The following is a 25,438-nucleotide window of genomic DNA, read 5'->3' as shown; positions in this document are numbered from 1 at the left end:
TACTATTTTTATTCATTTCAGTTTTAATGTATTCCAAAAAAGGTGAATGTGTATGCACTGCCATGATGAATAATTGCATTTCGTTAAACAGTAATGCATTGGTTTAGAACAGCTGCCAGAACAATACTAGCTTTGGAAAGTTCTTTTTAAGTTAAAAAAGAAAAAAAAAAGGAAGGAGAGAAAAGTGCTCCTTCAAATTTAAGCTGAATCTTCAGTCTAGAAACAAACAAACAAAAAAAAAACAAACAAAAAAACCCAATATTTTAAGAAAATTTCTGAAACATTTTGGTGTTTCACTAGCAATGACTAAAATGTCCCCTTAGATTTTTTTGGCAGGTGACAAAATTTCTCACTGTACATAAAATAATTTTTTTTTTGCAGTAGGCAAATAGAATTTTGCCACATAAGTTTTCTAATGTTAATTTCTAATTTCATTACAAGCCCCTTCAAAGAAAAGGTATTAATAATTAATTTATAAGGATAACTTTTATTTTTCCTTTTTTAGGTCCATACCTGTGGCATATGGAAGTTCCCAGGCTAGGGGTCCAATTGGAGCTGCAGCTGTCCGCCTGCCTACACCACAGCCACAGCAATGCAGGATTCTTAACCCATTGAGTGGGGCCGGGAATCGAACCAGCAGCATCGTCACAAACGCTATGTCAGATTCTTAACTCCCCAAGCCACAACGGGAACTCCAGGATAACTTTTAATTAATAAATAAAGCACTTTATTCTCAGATGAACTATTCTGTGGAAAGAGACACAGCTAGATAGTAAAGACAACACTATTAAGTGAAATTCAGATTTAACAAACTAATAGGATATCTTAAGGAAGTGATTTAAAACTGTATCTCTGCTTTTTCAGTTATTTTGAATTATCTAACTTAATTGAAGAGACTATTTTTTTTAATCCCCAAATGTGCTGAAATACTTAGAAAGGCATTCTTAAATAGTGATAACTATTCTAACCTTATTTGGACATCAGTAAGCAGTACAAAGTTTAAAAGACAGCATAAAAATGAAGGACTCACTGAGAAATCATCTCCATTTCCTAGTTTAGTGATGGAGAGTAAAGTATTGCACTTTATTATTCAGCACAAAATAATGTAGCCAACAGTAACATCCAGGTACACAATTTAATATTTATTATATGCCTTTTATATACATTATTTTTCAACAGCTGTACGTTCGCTATGTGGTACAATCTTAAAAATTTGCTGATTCATAGTTTGTAAAACAAAAACCTTACAAAACTCATCAAAACTCGCAAACTGATCAGAAAAGTTTTTTGGAAGACTAGAAAAAATACTTTATTGTCTTAATCATGCATTACACAAACAAAATCTTTAGTTACACCATAAAATTAAGCACATCTGAAAAAATAAAACAGGGATAACTAGTCCAAACACAGCAGATTTCTGTATCCTGATTCAACTATTTTGTATCCTATTTGTAATGCAAATAAAATTTTACTCCAAATATTTTAAAACAAGATAGTTTTGTTTGGAATCATGGTAAAACAAGATATGTATCTGGGGAGGGGGGAATCACCTTGGTTTGTAACTTAAACTATAAAATACTCCATTTTTAGTCTATTTTAGACTATTCAAAGAGTTCCAAAATAGATATACAGGTTCCTTTAGCACATTAATAAAAGGATATAAAGACCAACAAAAAGTGAAATAAATAATAGGCTATTAGCAAGATGGATAATCCTTGATAAATAAACTTGTAAATACAGTAAGATGTACAAAATATCACATAGTGATAGGATGCCGAGATTAGTTTTTTTTCTTCTTTTTTAAGAGTTCATTTGGAGTACTAAACCCCACCGTTTCATTTTAATACACTTAATAGTCCTTGGTTTATGAAGACAATTATGTGATGATGAAGGTGATTTAGCATCTTTATGGAAGGACTTAGCTGAGCTGTATTAGGCAAAAGAAAGAAAGAGTGTGGTTACACGGCAGCGGGTCAGTGAGATCTCTGTGTTTTAGGGTTGTATAATGCAGAAAAACCTCAATACAATCTTGAGCACTGTTGTGACAGGCTAAATATATAAAAAGACTTATAAAAACTAGAATTTTATCCAAACATTTTGTGCAACTAATGCTAAAATATTTTAAGTTAAATTTTCTTTTTTTCTTTTTGTAAAGCAAAATAAGTTTAAAAGGGAATCTGTGGCATTCAACTGATAAACAGAAGATCACTAAGAGATGAAAAAAAAGCTACTCTTGGAGCTCACTTCCCCCCAACAAGAGCACCACATTCCTAACCCTAAGGCAGCACACAGAGTCCAAAATAAAAGTCTTTTTGTAAGGTCAGACTCCACACTGGCTTAAAGATACCTAAAAGACAGACACTCTCAGTTCATATCCAGTACAGGCCACAAATAATGGAGTCCTTTTTTTGTCCCACGAAATACAGTAATTACAATTAAATTAATGAGCCTGACATTAAGATGTGATTTCCACCAATTTATGCCTGCCCCAAATAGCCTTCACCAGGCAGATCACATGTAGTGTCATTTATCAGTAAGTTTTAATGGCAGTGATGTAGACCCTCTGTGTCCAAGCAAATCTGTTGTTGTGATGCCAGTTTTTGTTGATTCACACAAATACTTTGGCAAGGGCATCAGCCCCTGCACTAGCAATATATGCTTTTGATGGATGGAAAGCAACATCATAAATTGATTCATCTAATTTCTTCCTATGTGCTGTTATTTCTTGCACACATGTCTTGCTGTCCAGATTCCACAATCTAATAGAACAGTCATGGCCTGTAAAAGAATAAATAATATTACTGAGTAAAAATTCTATTACATAAAAACTTGTGGAGAGTACAGAAGTTCAGACTTACTTCCAGACATCAAATAGATTCCATTAGGATCTACTGCTAGACTTGTAACAGCATCCAAATGAGCTACCATAGAATGGATCATTTTACCTAAATAAAATATAACAAAGATTAAGTTTTCAAATAGTTTCTAACTTGAGAAATCAGAAACCATAATACAACATAAACATAAAAATAATCACCATAGCAAATATTTTTTATTGTGGTAAAACATGCATAATGGGAGCTCCTGTCACAACTCAGTGGTAACGAACCCAACTAGTATCCATGAAGATGTGAGTTCAATCCCTGGCCTCCCTCAGTGGGCTAAGGATCTGGCATTGCCGTGAGCTGCGGTGTAGGTTGCAGATGATGCTCAAATCTGGCTTTACTGTGGCTGTGATGTAAGCCTTCAGCTGTAGCTCCAATTTGACTCCTACCCTGGAACTTCCATATACTGTGGGTGTGGCCCTAAAAAGACAGACAGACAGAAAGAAATAAAATAAAATACATGTAACAGATTTCACCAAACATTTTAAGAGGGTATGATTCAGGCTTTTAGAACATTCAATGATGTGTAACCATCAACCATGATTTAGTCCAAAACACTTTCATCTTGGCAAATGGATACCCTATACCCGTTAAAAGTCACACCCCATTTCTTCCCTTCCCCAAGTCCCTGGTAACCACTAATCTGCTTTCTCTATGGATTTTCTATTCGGAATGATTCTTTCAAATGAAATCATATAATAATGTGGCTTTTGCGTCTGCCTTCTGTCACTTAGTATATTATTTTCAAGGTTCATCCACTATAATATTCTTAAAAGAATTTTAACTCTAATGCAGAACTTTTCCAGTTGCTCCTAAAAACATCTATGTGACATAAATCTTGACAGTATCTGATAGTAGAAAACATTATGACTACAAGGTTGCATCAAAAGCCAAAGATCATGTAAAAGGGAATTAAAATGAAAACAGAATCTTTCTCATTAAGAGATGTAAAGATAACTTTATATACAGGGTTAATGATAAATAAATGACCAAAGAACATACTCCTATCTAAAGATTAGAGTATCATCAAATTCATTTATTTTTTTTAAATGTTGGCAGTGTTTATACATTAGAAACAAGAAAGGGCAGAGGGGTAGGAGTATATCAGAGAATTATTCTGGATTTTTCCACACAGTAACAAAAACTCCATTCTGGAAAATGTAATTTAATGAATACCTATCTTCACTGAAGATTTGTCAAGCAAACAGATTCAATGAGTTAAAAAAAACAAAAAAATGAGTTGATATTAAAAAACTAGTTGTGCTGCACAAATACTTTGGGGCAAAGGCATCAGCCTCTGCACTAGAACGTGATGCTTTTGATGCGTGGAAAGCAAAATCATAAACTGATTCATCCAAGTAGGGAATAAAATAGCAAATACTGATAACTTTAAAATTTTGCTGCCTTTCTATTCAGCAATAATTCTTTATTACCCAACTGCCCAGGCTGCCCTTATTAGAGTTGCAGGCCTTTCTCCAGAATTCTAGTTATAGTCATTTGTCATGCTGATTGTCCCCTGATGATTTTCCACACTGGGACATGAAATAGACCTCCTTTTGTTATTTGCCATAGGGCTACTGATCCGAATACAAAACCACAACATAATCAAATGAAAAAGTTACTGTGAAAAACAGGAGTTCCCGTCGTGGCACAGTGGTTAACGAATCCGACTAGGAACCGTGAGGTTACGGGTTCGGTCCCTGCCCTTGCTCAGTGGGTTAACCATCCGGCGTTGCCGTGAGCTGTGGTGTAGGTTGCAGACGCGGCCCGGATCCCGCGTTGCTGTGGCCCTGGCGTAGGCTGGCGGCTATAGCTCCTATTCAACCCCTAGCCTGGGAACCTCCATATGCCGTGGGAGCAGCCCAAGAAATGGCAAAAAGACAAAAAAAAGAAAGAAAAACAGTCATGTCACTTTCTGGCAATACTAAACACTTATCAATTAAGAAAAAATTAAAGTCTTTCATTGTTTCAAATCACATTTGTGTGTTTCTCATCAATACTAAGATTAACAATAATTTGGGAGTTCCTGTTGTGGCTCAGCAGTTACTGAACCTGACTAGCATCCATGAAGACACAGGTTTGATCCCTGGCCTTGCTCAGTGGGTTTAGGATCTGGCGTTGCCATGAGCTGTGGTGTAGGCGCAGACACGGCTCGGATTCGGAGTTGCTGTGGCTGTGGTATAGGCCGGCAGCTATATCTCGGATTGGACCCCTAGCCTGGGAACCTCCATGCGTCGCAGATGCAGCCCTAAAAAAAGACAATAAGACTCCAAAAAACACACAAAAAAATTTTCATGACTTTTTTCTGCTATCCTGAGAAACAGAAAAATGAACATACTACACGTCCAACATAATTTATGTTGAGAGGAATCCATTCCTCTCAATATTCTTATTTAAACAACAACAACAAAAAAAAAAACCCAAAAGACTATGAAATGGCTAGCCCCAGCAGAACAAATTAATTACCAAGCATCATTAGTGTCCCTTAAAATGTCAAATCTGGAGTTCCTGTTGTGGCTCTGAGGTAATGAATCCGACTAGTATCCATGAGGATGCAGATTCAATCCCTGGCCCCACTCAGTGGGTTAAGGATCTGGCATTGCCATGAACTTCAGTGTAGGTCGCAGATGTTGCTAGGATCTGGCATTGCTGTGGCTGTGGTGTAAGTTGGCAGCTGCAGCTCCAATTCAACCCCTAGCAGGGGAACTTCGATATGCTGTGGAAGACACACCCACCCACCCACACACACACAGAGTCGAATCTATGATGGTGACTCCTAATTCACAGATCTTGTTCTGACTTCTCTCCTGAAAATGATCCTCTATCTCCTATATTTAACATGTCTTAAACCAAAGAATTCTTTCATCCAAATAGCAATCTACAAATTTCTGTAAGGGTGCTATAATTTTCCAAGTTTAACTCCAGCTCTCCTGCCTGTGCATTAAACCAACTCTCACTATAAGTCAATTCAGAATCAACCCTCTTCTACATGGTCACAAAGTCACTTCAAACTGTGAGTGATCCTTCAGATAGGACCATTTATAGACAAGTGCAATGCTGAACCAGGCTGGATGCTGGTGACCACTAGTGACTGCAGAAGTCACAAAACTTCTGACCCCTCCCAGGAACTAGGACCCCCTCCTTCACCAGCCTATACATGCAGCTTCTCACATTTAACCAAATTTGCCTTTGTCCCATGGCTTGCTACCAACCCTCTTCTCCCAACAAGATTAATTTTTTTTTTCTTTAATTGAACAAACAGGACACATGCAGTCACTGGTTCTCCCTTCCCTGGCACTTTTAGCCCTTTGACTTGAATAATCAATATTGTGGGCTTCTATGCAATGGAGAAGAAACAGACTGATGTAAAAAAATAACTATAAAATGAAGACAATAGTGTTCTATCTACATTACAGAGCTATTAGATGAACAAACATGTAAACATATGTAAATCAAACAGAACAATGTCTCACAGAAAGCAATATACCACTAGTCTTTAAGATTAAAGAGGCCACAACATATTGTTTTGTTCACCAAGCATCAGGAATTGTGCCAAGGATATGGCAGATACTCGTAAGATTTGCTGAATGAATGAGTCCATAACCAATTCAGGATCTTCTTCCTCCAACTCCTCCACATTCCTCACTTGTACTACACCTTCCCAGATTTGCCCACTAAGTTTTTTGGGCACAGCATCTGTGCCTCTACAAAATTTTAAAAAATCCTGAGCCTTGAAGATCTCTCTGAAACAAATAGCGGACATTGAAACTTAAATTCTCTAAAGTATCTGTGACTTGAATAATCTTTTTGCTTTTAATACAACTACTAAAATTCCTGAACCTCTCCTTACAAATGTAAATTTTTTTCTTTTTTTGTCTTTTTGTCCTTTTAGGGCTGCACCCAGGACATATGGAAGTTTCCAGGCTAGGGGTCTAATCAGAGCTGTAGACGCCGGCCTACACCAGAGCCACAACACGGGATCCGAGCCACATCTGCAACCTACACCACAGCTGAGGGCAACGCCGGACCCTTAACCCACTGAGCGAGGCCAGGGATCGAACCTGCACCATCATGGTTCTTAGTCAGATTCATTAACCACTGAGCCACGATGGGAACTCCTAAATTTTTAATAATTAAGAAAAAAGAACCTTTTTAGAAATACAGTAATTATCTCTCTGCTCTTGAAGCAGAGGAAGATTATTAGGCTTCATTAAAATGTTCAAAGAATTGATTTGATTAGGTGTTAAATTGATAACATTCACATGAATATAAATCTTTTTTTTCCTGTGCAATATATAGATCTGTGAATATCCATTTTCTTCTCAGTCTGTTTCAGTGTGTTCAAAGGAAACTGTCCTTCAGTGTTATCTGAACAAAAGGTATTTATGTAAGACTCTAAAGACTAAAAATTATGACCACGTCCTATATAACCTTCAAAGAGAAATCTGTAGTTCTCATTTGCTGTCTTGCTTGATAATTCGTTGCCCTGCGATAATGTTGTAATTAAGATTTACGTTTCTTATTTGGAAGTCCTTTGATACCCCCACTCATCATTTTAGTTTCTCAAAGAAGCCTCTCTAGCTGTCTTTCCTGAAAGAGAACAAATAATATTTTACATAGGAGTTCCCATTGTGGTGCAGGGAAAATGAATCTGACTAGGAACCATGAGGTTGCAGATTCGATCTCTGGCCTCGATCAGTGGGTTAAGGATACAGCGTTGCTATGAGCTGTGGTGTAGGTTGCAGAAATGGCTTGAATCTGGGGTTGCTGTGGCTCAGATTCCACCCCTAGCCTGGGAACCTCCATATGCCGTGGGCGTGGTCCTAAAAAGCAAAAAAAAAAAAAAAAAATTTTACATAGTATTCTAGATAATGACAGATGATACAGGTCCTTAAACAAGTCTATGGCCAAGTTAAAATTTGATTTGACTTCTACACATGGTATGTTTCCTTACAATAAGAAAGAGAGGAAAGGTGACAACAATTTCCACTATATCATCATTTCTTCCACTGAAAAATAATTTTAAGAACATATTTGAAATTCTAAATACCAGAAAGAGATCTTTTCTGCTATACTAAGTTACAACAGAATATGAAGAAAAAATTTTTAAAGTGAAAGGGTTTCTATTTAACTAACTGTCATGACATGAAGAAATCATAATAGGTAGGCATGGTCTTATATATACCTAAGGATAATAACATACATTATAAGTGCACTACATTAAGTAAAGCAAAAATCTGAGTTGAAACAGTTTAATTTGGCAATATTTTTTTTCCATTTTTGGCCGCCACTGTGGCATATGGAAGTTCCTGGGCCAGGACTGAATCTGAGCTGTATCTGCAACCTATGACACAGCTTCAGAACACCAGATCCTTAAGCCCCTGTACCATGCTGGGGATCAAACTGGCAACACTTCAGAGACAAACTGGGTCACTAATGTACTGCGCCACTCCTAAGTTAGGAACTCCTAACTTGATAATTTTGAAGCTAAGAAGTTAATCTTATACAGAAAATAAGATAATGTACTTACCCGTTTTATTGTCAAAAAATTTGATGTGTCTATCTTCATGAGCAGTTATTGTAACAGGAAGTGTGGGATGACTTACTACTCTGTTAATGTGATTATTGGATTGTAAACCTGAAAGACAGAGGATAATGTACAAAAATTCAAATCTTCAATATAATGCGGAATCTAAAAAACAAAACAAAAACAGATTCATAAACACAGAAAACAACCAGATGATTGCTGGAGGGGAGGGAGTATCAGGGGAAGAGGTGAAGGGGACTAAAAGGTACAAACCTCCAACTAGAAATAAGCCATGGGGATGGACTGACTATACAGCATAAGGAATATGGCCAATAATACTTCCATAAATTTGTATGAGGACAGATGGTTAGTAGACGTACTGTGGTGATCATTTCATAATGCATGCAAAGGTCAAATCGTTATGGAGGACACCTGACCTAATACTGTCCATCAACTACATTATCAATTAAAAATACAAAACAAAAAATTTCAATTAGAAGTTAAATGATGGCATTTTTAGTCTTACCAAAAAATAAGAATCACTAAATATTAGAGCTTTTATATATAAAACAAGATAACTAAGAAGTAAAACTAGGGCTCTCAAGAGACACAATTTCTTTTCTTTTTTTTAGGGCCACACCCACAGCATATGGAGGTTCCCAAGTTAAGGGTCAGATCGGAGCTACAGCTGCAGGTCCACGCCACAGCCACAGACAGCAATGGGGTATCCGAGCTGTGTCTGCGACCTACACCACAGCTCACCACAACACCAGATCCTTAACCCACTGAGTGAGGCCAGGGATCAAACCTACATCCTCATAGTTAATAGTCAGATCTGTTCCTGCTGAGCCACGATGGGAACTTCCGAGAGACGCAATTTCTTAAAAACTGTTTAAGCTGTGGTGTCCTACAATATTAATAGCATTAGGCTCAAATTCAGAAATAAATTAGCATTTTAATGCAGATTGTCAATAGATGTGGTTTATAATTTTTAAAAGACCCCCAAATTATTGCTTTTAATAAAAGCCCATAAAAAATTAGAGGCATTTAATGAAGGAAAAAAATTCATAAGTGATAATTAGATGTTTGTTAAGAACAACCTGCATTCTACCCACTCTGACAAAAAAAAAAAGTTGGAATTAATGTTCTGAGGCATAAGACCTTTTCTTTACTACCAAGTTCTTAATTTTTATTAAATTAGTGATAAGGTGAGTTCCTGTCGTGGCGCAGTGGAAACAAATCCAACTAGGAACCCTAAGGTTGTGGGTTTGATACCTGGCCTCACTCAGTGGGTTAAGGATCTGATGTTGCTGTGAGCTGTGGTGTAGGTCGTAGACCTGGCTCGGATCCTGAGTTGCTATGGCTATGGTATAGGCCAGCAGCTATAGCTCTGATTCAACCCCTAGCCTGGGAACCTCCATATGCCATGGGTGTGGCCCTAAAAAGCAAAAAAAAAAAAAAAAAAAATTTAGTGGCAAGGGAGGAAAAGACATAAAAACAAATGGGAAAATATCACTGACATTATCATGATTAGACTGAGTAAATCAATCACTCTGTAGCCCTTAAAACATTAAAATATATAAATATCTACAGAAGATGAAGAAAGAGATTAGGATTGAAAAGACACTTCTTTGGGTATAACTTGTTTGGAGATTTGACCACAGAACCATTTAAAGGTTTTACATAAATATAAAATGACTTTCAAAAATGCAATCATGAAAAATGAGAAGTAAAATTAAACAAACGAACTTAAGTTCCTGGGCCAGGGATTGAATCTGAGCTACACCTATGATTTACGCAGCTGTGGCAATGCAGGATCCTTTAACCCACTGTGCAGAGCTGGAGATCAAACCCATACCTCCACAGCAAGCTGAGCTGCTGCAGCCACAACAGGAACTCTGATTACGATGATCTGGCTGAGAATCAAGTTTTAGCACTGTTGGAATACCTGCTGTGGGTCAGCAGTTAACAAGCCCAACTCGTATCCATGAGGATATGGGTTAGATCCCTGGACTCATGGGTTAAAGGATCCAGTGTTGCTGTGAGCTGTGGTGTAGGTCGCGGGCACGGCTTGGATTCTGCATTGCTGTGGCGAAGGCTGGCAGGCTGGCAGCTGCAGCACTGATTCAACCCCAAGCCTGGGAACTTCCACATGCTGCACATTCGGCCCTAAAAAAAAAAAAAAAAAGGGCAAGAAAAAAAGTTGGAACATTGTCAAAATGAGCTAGATACAGTATCAATGAGATGAATCTGAATTAGAATTGCAAGTATCTACCTAAATTTATCAGTCTTTTTCTTTACTAAAAATGCATCTCTAGCTCTTTCCACTGAGAAAGCCCAAACCAATGACCAACTCAAGAGCCATGAAAGCCATGAGGACCAACTCAATAGCTTAGCACCTGTTTTGTAGTTTCTAAATGCCATTTTCCAATAAGAGAAACCATGGCTCCTTAGAGAAATGGCTAATTTCGGCTCTGTGGTGCAAAATGAACAAGATGAACCTAGAGCACTTTATCATTTCAAAAAATAAGAAAATCATCAATGACTAACAGGGTCATGTCAAAAGGAGGACCCAGTAGCCAAGTGAGTAATCTCCTACCGGCCAAAGATGAAAACAGTCTGAGCAGCAATAAAGATAATACCCACAACAGACTGAAACACATCAAACACATTTATATCCAAGAAAGGTCATAATGATAACAAAAATAAACAATACCGGAAAGATTCACTGGTCACCTTTGGAGGATACTAGGGAACCACTTCATCATTTTAAAAACCAGTAAATAAAGGAGGGGAAATCATTCTTTTTTTTTTTTTTGTCTTTTTGCCATTTCTAAGGCCGCTTCCGCGGCACATATGGGTTCACAGGCTAGGGGTCTAATTGGAGCTGTAGCCACTGGCCTACACCAGAGCCACAGCAATGCGGGATCCGAGCCACATCTGCAACCTACACCACAGCTCACGGCAACGCTGGATCCTTAACCCACTGAGCAAGGCCAGGGACTGAACCCGCAACCTCATGGTTCCTAGTCGGATTCGTTAACCACTGAGCCACGACAGGAACTCCAAGGGAAATCAATCATTTATTTTGCCTTTCCTTTATGATTGCTAACTCCAGGGCAACTAAATTACTCATGAGGGGTTGTTCATTTTTATAGAAGCATTCTAGCTAATACATGAAGAATAATAGAACTAGAAAATAATTTTTAAATAGTTAATGACCCAGGCAATGACTGGAAACACATGAAAAAAATAAACCAGACAATATTCACTTATGATAAAAGTTCACAAATTACTACAAAATAGTCTTGCCAAAAACATTTCAAACTTTAAAGCCTCTAGATCTACAACCAATTTACAGGAAATAAAATGAACAGGAACACAGTGAATGATACCACAAGGATTCAACTGGCAAAATCTAAACTATGGGAAACTCTACAGGACAAATTATTCAATTTCTTCCGTCAAAAATACAAGAGAAATGAGATGGAAGAGGAATGTACAGACAAAGAGAGACCTGAGAGACCTATCAACCAATCACAATGCATGGGCTTTGTTTGGATCTCTATGTAAATCCCAATGTAAAGTACGTACCACAAACACTGGCCATTTACACATAAGTACTAGAGCTGGATGATGAGTGCATAAGGCTCGTTATACTGTTTACTTTCACAAGTACTTTACATTAAAAACTTAAAAATTTTCACTTACTTTCTTTTATCTTTACATTGTGCTACTCATTTCTATATCCCCACATACTCACTCAAGCTACCAAGTATAATTTGACAGAATACAAATAATGTAAATAAGCACACATTGAAAATAATTTTTTTCCATCCAAAATTCAAATAGTCAAATATAAAAATTAAAAGATTATCTTCTATGTGTAATAACCTTTTTATGTTTCAATCTTACCAGTAAACTTACCAGACTCTATCTGTGATGAAAGCATCACCAACGACTGTGATGTTTCTAAATCATAAATTATTGTACTACCAGTGTTGAATGAGGTCACCATATGAGCTGGATCACAGCCTATAAAGTCAACTGATGTAGGTATTCCATGTTCTGAAAGCAGCCCAAAGAGAAACAGTGTAAACATAGTAACTGAAAAATCTCTACTTTCTATTAAGAAAAGGGAATTAAAATATTTTTGAAATAATGTTAATAATGAAAAAGCAATTGTGTTAGGATGGTGAGATATAATAATAGTTAACTTTCTCTCAATTATTAAAAATTTTTATAATATTCTACTTAACATTATAAGAAAAATATAACTAGAGGACTCAAAGTAAGAGTAGATATGTATAAGAGTTACTGTTCTCCTATGCATTTTCTTCTTCTAAGAGAGAAAAAAAATTCTAATTGAGTCTTTGGGCCCACCCACCAATTAAATTTCTTAATGTAAAAGGATAAATTAGCATTCACCATATCACTATGTTTGGTGAATGAGACCTGTAAGCTTTATCAAGCAGCTAATAAAAGTCAAACTTTAGGATCTGAAAAAGAAGCTTTGGACTCTGAAATCCATTCATGCAATACACTATACTAACATGACCCAAGCAGCAATTTCTTTTATTTTTTTAATTTTTAATTTTTTACTTTTTAGGGTCGTTCTCAAGGCATAAAGAGGTTCCCAGGCTAGGGGTCGAATTGGAACTACAGCTGCCAGCCTGCACCACAGCCACAGCAACACCAAACCCGAGCCACGTCTGCGACCTATACCACAGCTCACAGCAATATCAGATCCTTAACCCACTGAGCAAGGCCAGGGATTGAACCCGCAACCTCATGGTTCCTAGTTGGATTCACCTCCGCTGCACTACGATGGGAATTCCAGCAATTTCCCTCTTTTAACATACTAAATTCAACTGTCCAAATGCAATGCGCAACTACATGAAATCTTGAGTAAGAATTAATTATGTGAATGAAGCCAAGAAATAAATATCTAACCAAATTTTTACCTCAAAAGCTTAGGTAACTGAAAAATTAGTAAATCACTAAACTATCTAGAGACCCAAGAAAATCAAGCATAAATGTTATAAAAAATGTTTTAAAAAGAAAAAATAAAAATAAAAGACATGAAAAAAAAAGATATGATTTTTTAAAAAACTTTAAAAAACTGCTTGGAAAATAAGATCAAAGAAGTAATATAAGCATGTTATGTAAATAAATGTCATGACAAGGTTAACTAAAGCCTTCTTTGACAGGAAAAGATTTGAAATTGTGTGTGTAACTCAGTTTGCACCTCCCAGTTATGGGTGCTAGACATATCAACCAGTGAGCTCACATCACACATGGTTTACACAGGTATGCTTGAGACTGTGACCCCTTCAGTCACAGCCACAAGAGCTGATGAAGAGCTATTGTTCCTTTGAGCAGTCTCATCTGTCTACTGTTACATACAGACAGTTCTATTCTGTTGTCCTGAAAAAGGTCAAAAAAGCACCCAGCTACAGGATATACTTGCAAAAGCTCCTTTCTTGTTTATTAAAGATGACTAGGAGTAAAAAAGATTATCACAGCTTCATAAAGTTCTTTTAGTATTTCTTCAAGCGGCCAAGAAACAGTAAATTGATTTTGTCCTATCTTCCAAATTTATTTATTTATTTATTTATGTCTTTTTGCCTCTTCTAGGGCCGTTTCCGCAGCACATGGAAGTTCCCAGGCTAGGGGTCTAATTGGAGCTGTAGCCACCAGCCTATGCCAGAGCCATAGCAACGCGGGATCTGAGCTGCATCTGCAACCTACACCGCAGCTCATGGCAACAGTGGATTCTTAACCCACTGAACAAGGCCAGGGATCGAACCCACAACGTCATGATTCCTAGTTGGATTCGTTAACCACTGAGCCACAATGGGAACTCCTATCTTCCAAATTTAAAAGAAATTAGTTTTTTTCAAAGAGGCAAAATTTCCTTACCCTTGTCTCCGTTGTAAGTGCAAATACATGGCAATTTTTCTTGTGGATTCCATAACCTAATAGTGCCATCTGCTGAACAAGATAGTAATTGATTTTTTATGCCACTATAAGCAAGACCCCAGACAGCATCTGTATGAGCAACTAAAGTGCCAGCTAGAACATTTGGCTCTGGAAAGAAAGAAATAAAAATGAGCTAAAAGAAGTTTAAAATAAATGCTTTTGTATATAAGGATAACTTACCACATAATTATGTATAAAGAATGTACATAATGGGTATAATAAGACAAACCAAAGTGTACACAGTAACCACCTCTAAGTTCTGGAATTATGAGTTATTTTTATCTCCCCTTCCAATACTTTTTTAGTTTTGCAATTTTCTATAAAGAACATGTACTTAAAAAAAAAAAACCAGCTTTATTGAGATATAATTCCTATGCCATAAAACTCACCAATTTAAAGTGTCAATTCAATGGTTTTTAGTTGTGCAATCATCACCACATCAATTTCAGGACACTTTCATTACTTTTTAGCTATTTCCCCTAGTCTTTCTCTCTGCCTTTCTGTAGCCCTGGGCAACAACTAATCTATTTTTTTTCTATACATTTGCCTATTCTGGACATTTCATACAAATGGCCTTTTGTGACTGGCTTCTTTCACTTAGCCTAACGTGGAGCATGTATCAGTACTTCATTGCTTCTTATTGCCAAATAGCATTCCAGTACATGGATATACTACATTTTATTCATCCAATCATTATTTGATGGACAATGGTGGCTAATTACCCCGAACATCATTTGTCTTACAATGTGGTTTCTCTACTAAATTCCCAGCTTCCACAGATATTTCTCTTCATCTCTGCAACACTCCCACTTCCCAACCTCCCTCCCTCATGAACAATTTTCTCTCAATGTCACTGGAAAAACGCAGCACTGAAATAGGAACCCATCCTCTATCTTCCTCCAGCCAACCTATAAAACTACTATTGTCTAAAGCCATCTTCTGTACATTTCCTCATACAAGTAAGGAATTATCCTCCTTCCTATTACAGGCTAATTCCACCAGGTATTCTGGATTCCCCTTAAAACACTAACTTGCTTTCATGTTTACAGTTTTTCTACTATACAGATTCTCTTCCTCCTTGGAATAATTACCACAGCAAGCAAATATGCTCCAAACAATTACACCAACCTCCCACCAAATAGTAGAAAAATATATTGAATAAACATGCTTTCTAACCTCCCATTTATTCTTGAAATCACTCCGATACCATCACACAGCAAAACAACCCTTGCTAAAATAACCAATAAACTCTATTCTATCAAATTTAATAAAAACTTGCTTCCCTCCCTCCCTCCCTCCTAGCACATTGCTTTTCATCCATAGTGTATGCCTTGAAAGGTTACTTAGAAGTCCCTTCACCCCTTAGCCCCAACCCAATCTATATCTGTCTGGCCAAAGCCTGGGTGACCTATTTGTTATTTACAAAAAGGAACCTATCACATTAGACTTTTCTTATTTATTGAAAATGACTACTGCAGACTGCTTCCTTCTTTTCAAAATGGCTTCTTCTTCTGGTATGCTTTCATGATTCCACACTTACCTGCACTTCCTCCTACCTCACAAGCCACTCCTTCTCAGTTTTCTTCATTGCCTCTCTTGCTCTAACTACTCCTGGCCCCCAATGTCAGAGTTCCTTAGGATTTTGTCTTCTCTTTCTACTCTACATGACATATTCTCCCTACATAATACCATCCATTCTCACATCTTGATACTGATGTACTTACTTAAGATTACCATCTCTTAACATGCCAAAAAACTGAACTCACCATCCTTTATCTTCTCACACCTGTCTGTCCCCATTTCAATATGCTACCATCATATACTCAATTGCTCATGCCAAAAATGCAGGAGTGGTGACGAAAGTTCTGAAATAAACAGTGGTAATGGTTGCCCATCCCTGTGAATATGGTAAAAACTACTGAAATGTATACTTCAAAAGTGTGAATTTTATCATGTGAATTGTATCTAAATAAAGCTGTTAAAGAATAAGTCACTCATCCATCATTTCATCCACTTAATCCAATTTATCATATATTCTGTCTATTCCCTCCACCTCTCCAGCATGTCTTTTTTTTTTTCTTTCATAATTGAGAATTTTATTGATTGTTTTGAGGATCAGTACATGGACATTTCAATCCAGCATGCCTTAAATCCATTTCTCTCCAAGTGCTCTGCTACCACTGCTCTACGACCACTCTAATCTTGACAACATTATCTCTCACCTAATCTACTGGATCACTGTTACAACTTTACATTAAATGACATTGATATTTTTTTCTCCACTCTTCCCACCCCCAATCTATTTTCCTTGCAACAGCAAGAGTTATCTTTTTAAATTCTACATTTACAGGACACTTCCTAGCTTAAAACTCTTTACTAAACGTTTAACTTTTATTCTCTAGATTTCAGCTTGAATGCCATTATTTTATTCTACATCTAAATAGGGTTCTACCTGTTACTCTCCTCTCTTGGTAGGTATCAGTTATCTTCATACCATACTTCATACCATAGTGTGTAACTATCCATCCCCTTGCTTATGTGTTTAAGGCTTATCTTTTTCTATTAGACTAAGTTTTCTTTCTTTCTTTTCTTTTTTGGTCTTTTTGTCTTTTTTTTAGGGCTGCACCCATGGCATATGGAGGTTCCCAGGTTAGGGGTCGAATCAGAGCTACAGCTGCTGGCCTACACCACAGCCACAGCAATGCCAGATCCTTAACCCACTGAGTGAGGGCCAGGGAATCAAACCTGCAACCTCATGGTTCCTAGTTGGATTTGTTTCTGCTGCGCCACAACAGGAACTCTTTTAATTTTTTTTAGGGCTGCAGCAGCAGCAGCATTTGAAAGTTCCTGGGCTAGGGGTCTCATTGGAGCTGCAGCCTTATGCCACAGCAACATTAGATTTGAGCTGCATCTGCCAACTTATGCCACACCTTGAGGCAATGCTGGATCCTTAACCTACTAAGCAAGGCCAGGGATGGAACCTGCATCCTCATGGATACTAGTCAGGTTCTTAACCTGCTAATAAGCTGCCAGGGGAACGCCAAGTCTAATTTCTTGATGTGTGCTTAACACTACACCTGGCAAATTTAGGCATCAAGTATGTGTTAAATAAAAAGATCAAAGAGCTCATGAATTCTTTTTAAATGAGCCAGTGATTAAGTAGACCACGATTTACTTAACCATTCTCACACTAATAAACATCTGTTCCATTTTAATTTTTTTGATTATAAACAATTGCCCTTATATATATTTTAATGTGTGTGCGAATATTTCTGTTAGTCAGATTTTTTTTTTTTGTCTTTTTGCCTTTTCTTGAGCCGCTCCCGCGCGGCATATGGAGGTTCCCAGGCTAGGGGTCCAATCGGAGCTGTAGCTGCCAGCCTACGCCAGAGCCACAGCAATGCGGGATCCGAGCAGCATCTGTGACCTATACCACAGTTCACAGCAACGCGGGATCCTTAACCCACTGAGCAAGGCCAGTGATTGAACCCGCAACCTCATGGTTCCTAGTCGGATTCGTTAACCACTGCGCCATGACGGGAACTCCATCTGTTAGTCAGATTCTCAAAGTGGCATTTGTGAGTTAAAGCTGTTGTTGCTTTGTCTTTTTAGGGCTGCGCCCGTGGCATATGGAAGTTCCTAGGCTAGGGGCTCAATTGGAGCTGCAGCTGCTGGCCTACACCATAGCCACAGCAACACGAGATCTGAGCAGTCTGTGACTTACACAGCTCACAGCAATGCCAGATCCTTAACCCACTGAGTGAGGCCAGGGATAGAATCTGCATCCTCATGGTTACTCCTCAGCTTCGTTTCAGCTGAGCCAGAACGGGAATTCCAAAAGTTTTGTTTTCTTAACTAAGGAATTTTTTGGTCCTCTAAAATGTTCACTGATTTACACACTCTCATGTCTCTATTTGTTTTTATCATCTCACTAAATATTTATGAACTACATAAACTAAGTTTTAAAAACTGTTTCTTGTACTAAATGTTATTCTCCTTACCCATAATGGAAAAGATTCTGAAAAAGAATGTGTGTGTATATATTTGTGTGTGTATGTGTGTATAAAAAACAGAATCGCTGTGTTGTATGCCTGAAAACTAGCACAATATTATAAATCAACTATACTTCTTGCAAGATAAAATATTCATGGCATTGTATTTCTTAATTTTTCTCTTTCATAAAGCAAATTGCTAGTAAATCAAAGTACTATTACTAGTAAATGAAAAGACCAATGTATCTTTAAACGATCTTATAATAGTTGTAATTATTTTTGTCTGCTCCATCCACTTAAAAAAATATCTTGAGCCTTTTACTTACCATATGTATCATATGGATCCACATTAGGACTAGGCATATTCCACCACTGGATAGTTGCATCAATACCACCACTAAAACACTGTTCACCATTAGAACTAATAGCTAATGATAGAACAGGACCACTATTATAGAAAAAGAGGAAAACAATTACTTACAAAGACTAAGAAGAAACTCATATCTGCATCCCCCCAACCTCTCTCTAAATTTATGTGGTACCTAAAACAGTTTAGATAAACACATACATTTGAACAATACTGATTATATTCTTACTAACACAATTATTAATCGAATGAAATATAGTCAATCTATCTTTTCTTTTTTCCTAGGGCCACACCCAAGCATATGGAGGTTCCCAGGCTAGGGGTCTAATCGGAGCTGTAGCCGCCGGCCTACACCATAGCCAGGGCAACGCGGGATCTGAGCCACGTCTGCGGCCTATATCACAGCTTACGGCAATACCGGATCCTTAGCCCACTGAGCGGGGCCAGGGATCGAACCCACAACCTCATGGTTCCGAGTCAGATTCGTTAACCACTAAGCCATGACGGGAACTCCCTCTAATTTAAAACAAACATGAGAAAATTGCAAGGCTTCAAGATCGACAAATAATAGTTAACAAGAACTATGATTGTTAATTAAGTACTAATTCAAAAAACTTACATGTGGGCCCTAAATGTGTAGATAGGCTCTACATCTAAAGAGGCACTCCTAAAAGAGGGGAAAAAAGGGGGGGGGGACAAATAATCATAAATCAGTGGTTGATATTCAAGAGTCACTAGGTAAGATCAAACGAGTGCATAAAAGACACAGGACCATAAGAAGAATATTGCTTATAATTAGCAAATTTGGAAGGAAAAAACCACAGGTTAACATTAAAATACTTGCTTTTTGGCAGGAACTGTTTTTTGCAAGTTCCAAAGTTTCAGAGTATGGTCCTCAGAGGCAGTAACCAGCACAGGTTCTACAGGATGAAAAGCTAATGCTCGTACTCCATCAAAATGGCTACGTAGTGTATACTTGGGGTTCCATGTCTTTCGAAAGGCATCTTTATTGGCAGGCAACTAAAAAGAAAGAGCACAGTATTTAGTGGTAAAAGTAGTTAACTGATAGGCATGTGGAGTTTTTGTTTGTTAGGTTGTGTTTAAAATACATATTCAAAACTGCTTTGTTAAAATTAAAATGTCCAGTGGAAATTTAATGTACCTTAAAAACTACAACAAATCTTTTGTCATTTAATAAGAACTAAAAAGAATCATTTCATTAGCTTGCAAATACCTAGTCAAATGAAGAGCTCCTTACCTAATTAATCATCAGGCTAAACCCAAAGTCCTATTAAATGTCAAATGAGAACAACAAAAAAACTATCATGCTGTAATACTTTACATGAAAACAAAAAAAATTACATAAATTACTACCCAAAACCCAAGGGGACAATATTAATTACTGTACAATACAGCTGTCATTTAGAAAATTAACATGTGACATTTTTCAAGGCAGCACGTGAAGTTACTTTACAAAAGTCTGAACTAAAGACACTTTGTTGATACTGATATGAAGTTTATCTTTTTACCTTCATTTCTCCATCTGTAAAGATAGGCTGTGAAACCACTTCTAAAGTAGTCAAAAGTTTATTAGAATTTAGTTGTTTAATACTTTAAAAACATTAATGAGAATAAACCAGCCCACCCAGGCTGATGTTTTTAAAAAGCATGCTAATGTAAGTAAAAAATTCAGAAAAAAGAAATTTGTTATAAAAGGAAAAAAATTAATTTGCTGAAAAACTGCAAATTCATTAATATAAAATCTAAACAAATATAGTTAACTCTCAATTGAGTGTTTAGTGTCTATAAAAAATTTAATTCAAGACTAGTTTCATCTCTAACACTGTCCTACCCATGCCCCTTCCATCCTCTCCCCATCCCTCAAATGAAGGACTATATATTCAGGAAATGACAAGCTAATGTGTTAACATTATCCTTAAAAAAATAAATAAATAAAAAATAAAACGTGCTTTTTGAAAAGTATCCTGAAAGCAAATAAGTGATTCAGGTTACCTATTTTTCTCTTGTTAACAGCAAAATACAGCTTAATTTGAGTAGGTAATTGAGAGTTGACTACTCAAGGTAGATATTTATCAATCATTACTTTAAGGTAATTAATCACCCCAAACCTCTAACTAATGCACCAGAATACTCAAGAAAAATTCAAACACTACAAAGAAAGTAGCTATAAGAAAAAAAACTACATGTCACTTCAAATCAACATACTGTCGACACTTAAAACTTATCTTTTCCATGCACCTTGACATTAATTCTGTTTTATAAGTGTTTCCAAAAAATAAGGAGCCTTCTATTAAATCATTAAAAAAATTAAAAATAAAACCGCACTTACATCATAACTATAGTCTGCATCATTTGTTACCGTCAAGTCTGCAAGGTCTCCAAGGCCCAGTACACTTAACAAAACATCATCAGAACCCATAATAAATGACTTGCCTCCTCCAGATGGAAACGTTATTGGTTCAGCTATAAAGAACAAAACCGCTTCTTAAATGCTGAAAAATCATACAGTACAAGACAATATTGTGGGGGAAATGTAAGCACTTAACAGTTAAAATATCAGTAAAATAATTAGTTTTTATTTTCCCACTTCCCTTATTTCTTTCACTCAAAAAATCCTATTACTGCATTTGTTCATTTAGGAACTTAAACATAATTTTCCACAAATCGAATGTGCACTAGATAGATATATGATTCCAGGGTGGGAGGTGGGGCACAAAAGCTTTGTCAATTTACATCACTTAAGTATAATCTTAACTATAGCATTTTTTTTTAATGTAATAGGTTGTTATAAGTCCTTTTTGCTTTCTATTGTATTTGCTTGCAAGTGCTAGGTATTCTAGCCCCTGATAAAAATTAAAACAAGCATTCGTATGTAAATGGTTTCCAGGCTGCAACACAGTGAAATCCTTAAATTGCTCATATTCCTGCAGTAACAGCAATAGTCTAGGAAAAGGGCAGTTCTACCAACAATGTCAGTTTCCTTCTCATAAAAGGTTAACCCGTGTGATCTTCAGAATGTTTTCTAGCTTTCACACTTTGACTATGCTCTTTTAACTTCTGTTTTATTTACCATGATACTTCTAAAAAAATTACTAATCTATACTAATTATTAAACTTTAAATTTCTGATACTTTGACCAATTAAAATCAAACACTGCCATAAATAAGAATAACTGTAATTTTACATATGTCATTGTATTATATAACAACTAAACATATCAAAACATTTAAAATCCATGAGCAAATTTAAAAGGGAAAAATAAAAACTCAAGCTAATTGTTAAATTTGATAAATTCCTATGAAAAATGATATAAATCTAATATACTATAAGGAAACATAAGAGACGTATTAAAATTTGTCAGTCATCACTAATACTAATGAAAATCATTCTGAGAAGATATAACTCGACCTCTAGAAATATACTATGGCAAAAGTAAAAGATATCTTTATTTAAAATATCTTATTTTATATTTATTAAAGTAAGCTGTAATATCGAAGTGAGCTATATAATTTGACTCAAATAGGATCCTATTTGAAACTTCTAAAGTAAAGTTGTGTGTCAGCAACTGATCTAGAGTAAATCTGATAGAAAATATAGATAGGGATACCAGTCGTATTTAATTAATTTTGTAACGGTTATACTTATTAAATCTAAATAATCTATAGCACTGATCCTTTCTACCAATATCTAGTATGTAGTTATCGGTAAAGCTGAGAACTATAAAATCAAGAGTTTAAAATTATGTTTAAGAATAACTGTACAAAATTCATTAAGTAATATTTTCTCAAAGCATTTTTAGCTAGTACAAGGATAAAGTTTTGTTATATGCTCATAATTTGTTTATAAGACAAGTTAGAACAAAATGCCACAATTCCTCCCACTCATAATTATACACTCAACAGAAATTTTGGTAAAAGCCCATTAAAATAACTTTAACATAATAACTATGCTGTGTTATTACATATTCTATTGGCAGAGATATTTCTGATTCTATTGGCAGAGATATTTCTGATTATTCTATTGGCAGAGATATTTCTGACCAATTTAAGAGCATGTGAAGGGACATACCTAAGCAATATTAGCTAGTTTTATATTAATTGTATTAGATAGTATTATTTCCACTTAATCATATGACATTTCATTATTTCTCTATATACATATATAATCATTTATATACAGCAAGCTATACTGCTCACTTAACATTTATTACATACACGTGTGTCTGTGAAAAAAAATTTTCTAGGCTGTATTTCCATTTTCCTAATCACCTATCGCTGTGGCATACAGTAATCACTCTCAGTTTATTTGCCCTTGTTTCTTTGCAGAGGGAATTAATTTCTACTCTATAAATTCATTTTATTAATATTAACAAAATTACCTACAGCACATGATTACATAAGCATGAAAATGTTATTAGCAACTCAAAGAAAAATAAAATTATTTTGGAGTTCCCGTTGTGGTGCAGGAGAAACGAATCTGACTAGGAACCATGAGGTTGAGGGTTCAATTCCTGGCCTCTCTCAGTGGGTTAAGGATGTGGTATTGCTGCAAGCTGTGGTGTAGGTGGAAGATGAGGCTCGGATCCTGCGTTACTATGGCTGTGGCATAGGCCTGCAGCTACACCTTTGACTGGACCCCTAGCCTGGGTACCTCCATATGCTGTGGGTGCAGCCCTAATAAATAAATTAAAAAAATTATTTCAAGAAGCAGCTTTTAATGATGAAAATTACGATACCTTTTATTAGACAGCATAAAAGATTTCATCGAGAAATTTAAGATTACTATTATCATATCAGATTCCCCTTTATGGAAATCTTAGATTTCCAGAGTCCAGACTGAAATTTACAACATCCTTTTCATATTTTTCTTTAACTAATCCTCCGTTTTATGGACACTAGTGACCAAGGAAACCTGTAGCTCATATATCAAATTCTTCCTTTCTCCTTCAATTTTATCAAATCTAAAGAAAGAACACAGCTTAAAAACGGATTCTACTCATATTAGTGGCAACACTGTATATCTTAAATCTTTACTAAAAAGTCTGAAAGGTTGTAATGCCTAAGTTTCTCTCCTTGAGAACATAAGTTTTTTTCTTTATAAAATGCACTATGACAAAGGCCTTCAACAGGAATGCATAAAGTTGGAGGTGACCACTAAAAATAAGAGATTATGAATGCTAATGTTCTCTTCTTAGCACTAATCAAAGTTGAAATTAAATCTTTTTTTAGTAACAAATTATTAAGATTTAGCCTTTGAAAAGTGTGATAATGCATATGCTTTCCTTCCTCCTCCACTATTAATAGATCACTGACTTAATTTTTTTTGTTTAAAAAGCACAATTACACATAAACATACATACAGGTTCTAAATGTACCACAAGTCTTGTCTGGCTGTTTCCAGAAGTCCCTGCTTTGAAGCATTTAAACTTATCTGTAATCCCTGATAATATGGCTTTGAATTGGGCTGCAAAATCTGCAGTTTAAATGTACAGTGTTAACTATAAAAAATTTTAGCAACTTTTCTATGTATTATTTGGTAAAGTAGAGCAAAAGCTTTAAAAAGCTTAGCCATTACTAAATGCATGAAATGAAAAATAATCAGGTTGGTATATTCATTTTAGAAAATACTTCCTTAAGTAAAATAGGAAAATAGCTTAACAGTGGAAAAGAGGTCTGGGAAAAACCAACAGACTATTTTACTTTTCCTGTTGCTTTTCATGCTTTAATATGTTTTGTTTTGGTTTTATTATTTTAGCGATTTTCTTTATCCTTCCTCAAACCTAGAGGATTATAGTAAGTGGCAAGGGCAAAAGAAAAAAAAAGCAAAATTATTTAACTTTAAGGAAAAATATGCAAGTAGAGAACTCTTAGAAGAGCATATAAGGTGTATTCAAAGAGTTCTGACAGGACATCAAATTACCCAAAGCAAAAGTAGTAATATCAATGAAATGCAAATGCAAATTATATGCCAAATTATTAATGAATTATCTTTTACATTTGTATTATATATCAAAATAAACTTTTGGTAACAATTCAGTCTCATTACTTAGAATTTTAATTATCTAGACCTAGAATTATATACTATTCAAGTATATCTACATATCTTCAGCTAAGTAGTACTTTCATTTTCTGCACATTTCTAGTTTAGGCAAATTTTAGAAAATTCACTAACGAGTAGTATATACTAGTACCAAGTTTAAGAATTATATGTTGCCTTATTCTAAAATATTAGATTAGGCAATTGTTACATGTATTTTCAGAAATAATATATAAAGTTCTAAGCACAATGTCTGGTACTTAGCTGTCTCCTTATAAGTGACAGTTATTATTAGTTGTTAAAATTTAGCAATATGACAAAATGACTAAATAGTTTTTTTCCATATGTAGCCAAGTCTTCTTAAACTATTTTCCTGCTACTACATATGTAAACTAAAGTCCCAGTTCAGAAAGGTACTCTGAAATGACCTGTAATAGAAATAACTCCACCTAATATCAAAACAAGAAAATTATAAAGACATATAAGCCAAAAATTTCAAAATCCCTAAGACAATTACACCAAGAGCTTGCCCAACACCTTCTCTGAAGATCATAAAAGCTGATTTTCAGCATTTTAAAACAGCAGCAAATTTACAATATTTAAGGAGATGTGATTTGGAATTAATGTC

General features: G+C 35.9%; 1 protein-coding gene across 4 annotated transcripts in view; it reads right to left on the bottom strand.

Moving 5' to 3' along the window:
* Positions 1–1,121: 1,121 nt before the first annotated feature.
* Positions 1,122–25,438, bottom strand: part of STRN3 (striatin 3) — a 105,895-nt gene continuing 81,578 nt past the window's right edge. For all 4 annotated transcript variants that reach the window (XM_047797138.1, XM_047797141.1, XM_047797140.1 and 1 more), the window contains 9 exons: positions 21,104–21,237; positions 19,598–19,773; positions 19,373–19,420; positions 18,713–18,834; positions 14,335–14,502; positions 12,340–12,480; positions 8,416–8,523; positions 2,859–2,945; positions 1,122–2,778 (listed from right to left, as the gene is read on the bottom strand). In XM_047797138.1, coding sequence (XP_047653094.1) covers positions 2,609–2,778; positions 2,859–2,945; positions 8,416–8,523; positions 12,340–12,480; positions 14,335–14,502; positions 18,713–18,834; positions 19,373–19,420; positions 19,598–19,773; positions 21,104–21,237 — 1,154 coding nt within the window. In that variant the 3' untranslated portion in view covers positions 1,122–2,608. The remainder of the gene's footprint in view (positions 2,779–2,858; positions 2,946–8,415; positions 8,524–12,339; positions 12,481–14,334; positions 14,503–18,712; positions 18,835–19,372; positions 19,421–19,597; positions 19,774–21,103; positions 21,238–25,438) is intronic.

Source organism: Phacochoerus africanus, chromosome 9, assembly GCF_016906955.1.
Source record: "Phacochoerus africanus isolate WHEZ1 chromosome 9, ROS_Pafr_v1, whole genome shotgun sequence".
Classification (NCBI taxonomy): Eukaryota; Metazoa; Chordata; class Mammalia; order Artiodactyla; family Suidae; genus Phacochoerus; species Phacochoerus africanus.
This window is presented reverse-complemented; position numbering and strand designations above follow the sequence as displayed.